The 6221-nt window shown below is 31.3% G+C and overlaps 1 protein-coding gene across 1 annotated transcript; it reads right to left on the bottom strand.

Moving 5' to 3' along the window:
- Positions 1-211: 211 nt before the first annotated feature.
- Positions 212-2455, bottom strand: LOC111897955 (palmitoyl-acyl carrier protein thioesterase, chloroplastic). Its single transcript, XM_023893906.2, has 6 exons — positions 2095-2455; positions 1783-1913; positions 1406-1519; positions 1145-1316; positions 983-1051; positions 212-603 (listed from the first exon to the last, which is right to left on the bottom strand). The coding sequence occupies exons 1-6, from the start codon at positions 2446-2448 to the stop codon at positions 361-363; spliced, it is 1083 nt and encodes a 360-aa protein (XP_023749674.1). The 5' UTR covers positions 2449-2455; the 3' UTR covers positions 212-360.
- Positions 2456-6221: the final 3766 nt, after the last annotated feature.

Raw genomic sequence — 6221 nt, forward strand, 5'->3', positions numbered from 1 at the left:
AAGAGAGAGAACTTATAGAGAGAGAAGGAAGCAAGGAGCTACGCAACCCGCATACCTCCACCCCTTTTTTGCATGCTTCCCTTCTCCATTATAATAAGCACACCAATACCTTTTAGTTATCAATAACAAATGGTTTGTGAATCCTTGGAGAATTATTTATTCATATATAACACGAGTACCTTTATATTTGTAAATATATGATAATTCCAAAGGTTTATTGAAAAAGGGGGCACCAGTTTCAAGATCACAATCGTATAGATAAAGAACATAAACACGTTATATGATAACAGTTATCAGACTTATCAGACTGTAATTGTTATTGTACATTTTTGTTAAGGAAACAACTATGCTCTAGAGTCCTTACTTTTTCCCAGGTTTCAGCCGCCATCTAGTCATTCCTTTCATGATATTACTATTGTCACCGTCAATCTCAAATTGAAGCAAATGTTGGCAATCAATGATGTCAAAATTAGACATTTTGGCATTGTCGTTGGTCAATATATAAGTGAAGGATTGTAGTATATTCTCCTTTGTAAACTCTTGATAGTAATCTAGTGTCATGCTATCAATCTCGTACCTCTCTATAATGGTCTTGGGAACACTCTATGATAAAAAATAAGTGTCATTATAATTCATGTATCATTCATCCTTAAAATAAAGAGAAAACGATAAATCTAGACTAATTCCTTTACGGCTTATCCAGAATAACCAAGAAATTCAAAAATTACCAAAATAGCCAATAAATCGCAATTGGGCCAGAGTAGGCTGCGATTTTATTCTCTCAGACTACGATTTTCTCCTTTGGGATGGAAAATCTTCACGATTTTCTCCTAGAGAATAAAATCGCAGCCGAATCTAGGCCAACTGCAATTTTTATGTCTATTTTGGTAAGTTCTTAATATTTTTAGTATTCTCTTGGAAATGTATTAAGGAATTAGGCTATATTTTTCTCATTCTCTAAAATATAATATAAGCCAATTACCTCAAGGATCAACCCAATATATTTCACATGGTTCACATGGTGGCTAATATCTAAATCGGTCCATCTTGCCTAAATATTTGTGTGTAAAATGAGTCAACAAAATCATGTAATTAGCAAATAACCTATATACAATATTTCAAAGTATGATAAAAATGGACCCACCTTTAAACCTTTGCAAATGTGTTCATTAATGTTATCCTCACTTCTTGACCATGTTCTAGTTGCTTGTTCGACTAAAGGTGGTTTATTTACAAAGAATTTTTCCAATTTAGCTCGAACTTCATTTGGGAATTTGGATAACTTTCTTGTCTTTTTATTCATTATCAGCCAAAAGCTACAAGATAGTAGATGTATTATATCAATACAAATATGTTCTACTAGAATCAATTTTTAAGTCATCATGTTATAACAAAAGATTTATACCTTGAAGCTCTTACTAATATCTCGCCAGTTTTGCAATCACGGAATGTCAAATTACAACACACACCATTTTTTCCATGCGTGGTTTTCCAAGTATCAATCTGAACAATATCGCCCCTGTAGAAGATTTGAGCATGCCAGAATACATAATGGTCCAACTAATAATCTTATCATGACAAATTCCTAGTGTTTCACAGGAAATGTGACTTTCACAAAGCTAGCAAGTTTTACGATATAAAAAATGATCAATATACATAATTGTATAGAGACGGGTTTTAATAATCTACAAGTTTTATATATCAACTTCAAACACAAAGATGATTAAATGATAGAATTATAGTGAACCAAGGACCATGTATAGATGAAAATGAGTGTTGTACCACTTTGGATAACGATCCACAACCATTTGGATTTTTTTCAACACCCACATTAGGTTGTGCTTGGACATCTCCTCTGACACAAGCCCGTCATGTATGACTCCAGTTTTCTTCATATGATTAACGCTTGTTTCCTGTGAGTCCACCTTGAGATTGTGAATAATAGCATGGACATAACTAGAAAAAGACTAATCAAAAGGCAAATTTCCATAACAATCAGCTTATTTTTATCTTGTTTTTTTATTAGCTTCTTACTAACTTTAATAAAACTGTGATTCTAAGTATAAATAAATTACACAATGAACATATATATACCAGCAAATGGTTCATGAGTGTTTCTACGGAAGCTTTTCTATCTGGCCCTGCTTCATATACCCTAATACAAATTTTTTCTTGGAATATAAGACCATCTTGAATCATTCTTTCTACACCAAGATCCGAAACCATGTTTGGACCCGGGTCGACCATACTCCAATCCATAGCACCTACTTTTGTAGTATTTACCTTTGCTGGAGCTTTAAATTGCAAACCCCAAGAAGAAGTACGTTTTAACTTGATGTTCGGATGCTTATGCATGGCCCCTGGTGTGCCTCCGAACTTGCCAGATATCATGCCCGGGTATGTAGAAGAGTTCATAAGTATGGATGCAGTGGTGATCATAAGAGTCATTGCTAACAAATTCTTATGTTGGAACTGAAATAGAAAATGCCTGCGGTCTTTAACTATTTATGGAACCATAGAGCATAATCACACCCTTCAACATTTTCGATCCACCTATGATAAATTAATTTATTTATTTTTGGACAGTAGATTCATTTAAAAAATTAATTAAAAAACTAGGTAGGAGCTAACATTCAATCTACCACATTTTTATTTGAGGTTTTATATATTATATATTTTTATTAAATAAAAGGAATTAGAGACATGTATTGTCATATGGTCCAACCATCAAGCACATCAAACTCAATATGAAATAACACATTTGTTATCCATTGAAATATTTTGCTACATGTTCATATTTTATAAATTATTTTGTCTATCCTAGAATATAATCCTGACAACGCCACTAGTAGGATTGTCTATGCCTTGACAACAGCTAAGGTGGCTTGGCAAACACCGTCCCTTAGCTCAGAAGGTGAATTCGGTAATAGGCTAAAATGAGTTTTTTTTTACAACTTCTATACATGGGCAAGGTTTGTAATGCTTTACGTGGGAAATTTCAAAAGCATTGTTTAACATCATTTCATCATTTTCACTATTTGCTGAGATATGTCGCACTCTATTAAACAAAACGTGAAAGTGTACTATCACTTTGCTCATGTTCCTCCATTTATCCTTTTATTGAAGATTTGATCTTTGCTTGCGTGGCGACCTTGACCTATTTCCTTGTTGAATCGCTTGGGGATTATGTTCCAAAAAAAGAACCCATAGTAGTAGTTGCCAATTGGGTAATCATTTGCAGTGACTCATGCACGGGCCAAAACTACTTCTTCTATCGAGGCCCAACGATGAACTATTTTGAGAGAGGTTTATGAGTGTTGAATGTTTGGAAGGGATGTATGTTGAAGGTTTAAAAATAATGGAAAATGAAGAAAGATTCTGGTATTTGTTTTAGTTGAAAAGAGTTTAAAATTTAAAATCTTGAAAAAAAAAACGGTTAGTTTTATAGCAAGATTTCTGAGTTATGTGGAAAAATTAGATGACATACAGCAAAAAGGGTGTGAAAAAAATGGCACCAATCCCTTAATCTAATCCAATTAAACTAGTCGTCTCGATCTCATCAACAAGAACGAGGTAGCTCTCACCTTGGAGATGAAAATGTAACCATTTGGAAGATTCCAAATTGTTCAAACCAAGGTTTTCAAGATCGGAATCATATATAAGATCATTTTTCGTTGTGCAAGATCGTGATCATAGGATCGAATCGCGGTTGTAAAATCCTACCAAAAGTATTTCAAAACATATAAAACATTCATCTGTAAGTTAACCATTTGCCTAACAATTAGTAGTTTAAAACTTGAAAAATACATCTTTAATACATCATTTAACAGTAAAGAATTTAAAAAGATTTTTTTAAAAAGTTCATATTCAATTTACTTAGTTAATCCAAAACAAAATATTAAAATTTTCTAAAAAAATGTAATGATAACATGATCCGATCCTATAATGCTACTCCGGTCTTACCCAAAAATGAGTTACTTGTGACTGAAATCAATTTATCTAGGTGTAACCCTAAGATTGTAAAGTCCTACAATTAGGATTATAATTTTAACAACATTGATTAGGGATGAGCATATGGACCGGGGAACCGGCCGGAACCGGTACCGGAACCGGTCGGGTCGGGACCGGGACGTTATTTTTGTGGATTTTTGGAACCGGGAACCGGTAGGAACCGGAACCGATATAACCGAAACCAGTAGAACCGGCAAAAACCGGTAAAAACCGGAACCGTATGATGCTATTTTTTGAGGGTCGGTTCCAACATTTGAAGACACGACAAGAACCGATGGAACCGGAACCGGTAGAACCGCTGGGCCGGTTCGGTTCTTGATTTTGGCCGAAGCCGGTTCGGACCGGTTCGGTCCTTATGCTCATCCCTAACATTGATCATAAAAGTTGCTAAAAAAGTTGCACAAACCCAAACCTACCCACCTACCTACCATAAATTATTTACATTGCAATTTATTACGAATTTATGGTATATGTGATGCTAAAGATGGCCTACTATTGACAATGTGAAAATATAAATTATTTACATTGCAATTTATTACGAATTTATGGTATATGTGAAGCTAAAGAAGGCCTACTATTGACAATGTGAAAATAAGCACGACTAGATAAATAGGTTGGGCTAAAAAATACTAAAGAGGTTAAATGATTTTAAACACTCGTTAAATTATTCAAACGTTGTACACGGATCCTTAAAATATATTTTTGCAAAAAATTTTGTTATTGCAAAGTTTTATTGCATTTGGTCTCTCTATTTATCAATACTCCCTGTATAAATCCGTTAAGGCGTTGTTTGCTTTTTGTCCGCAAATCTTCTTGACTTTTTTTGTCTATGCGGCGCAGACCACGCTCAGACATTAGTCTTCGCAGACTGTTTGTTTTTTTGAAGACTGCAGACCTAAAAATGTATACGCGCCCTCTTCTTGAAGCATATGTGGACCAGAGTCTTCTAACATCTTCTAGCCTAAAAAACATATATACTTTATTTATTTTTAGTTTTTTTTAATTTATACTTATCCCAACTTTATTAGTGATAAACAATTTGAAAAAAAAAAAGTTAGAATACTTAAAAAAAAGGTTCGACGACACAAACATGATATTTTTGACAAATTTATAAATAAAATTTTGTTACAATAATGGTCCTTGACATTGTTTATATAAATATGAAATATATATATATATATATATATATATATATATATATATATATATATATATATATATATATATATATATATATATATATATATATATTCTTATATTTTTTGTGCCAAATTTTATAAAACATTATTTAATAAAGCATCGTCAATTTCTTAGAAAAAATATATATGACACGTTTTTAATTGATTTAATTGAAAAAATCAAAATTTATTTCAATTCATTTATATATCAAATTCTTTGATTCCTAATTACAATGTTTAAACATAACTTTGCGACTAAAATTGTTGGTTTTTACCAAATATATACGTTATTTTGTACCATTTTTATTTTCACTTTTTATAAAATAATATGAATAAGTTGAATTAGATTTGATAATTATTTATAACAAAGTCATAAATATATTAAAAAATCACTTTGTAGTTTAAAAAAATCAGTTTATTTAGATTTTAGTTTATTTCAGTAGTCTGCAGATGTTAAAAAAACAAATAGTCTTCTTTTTTGAGACTGCAGACGTTTTGTCCACTTCTTCTACTACAGAGGTCTACAGATACGGTCCGCAGACTACAAATATTTTAACTCAGAAGAAACAAACAAGACCTAAGTAATGCTAAACTTTTTAACTCCATTACTTATTTTTAATTATTTTTTCTTAAATGTAATTAGAGATAGTATCGTAGAACGTACCCAACTTTTTAAAATGTTAAAAACACATTCCAATTAAAAAAACATCTAATGAACTAATGTTTCATGGTTTTAGACGAATATTCGCACGTTGCACTAAATAAAATTATACTGTTAAACTTTAAGTAAGCATATGTTATTAAAAGTATTTATGTCATTTATATTAACTATAAAATAATAATCATTATATTTAGTTTTTATAAAATTATAATTAATTTGAACAATAGGTAACTTAACATTTATTAAAATATAATCAAAATTTTTTTTATATGACTCATGTTTTACGTGTGTATAAAATTAGTCATATTTATCAACTATTTTAATAAACTACTTTTATGGTTTATTAACTATAAAAAAATTTTGACGATCTT

Source organism: Lactuca sativa, chromosome 5, assembly GCF_002870075.4.
Source record: "Lactuca sativa cultivar Salinas chromosome 5, Lsat_Salinas_v11, whole genome shotgun sequence".
Lineage (NCBI taxonomy): Eukaryota > Viridiplantae > Streptophyta > Magnoliopsida > Asterales > Asteraceae > Lactuca > Lactuca sativa.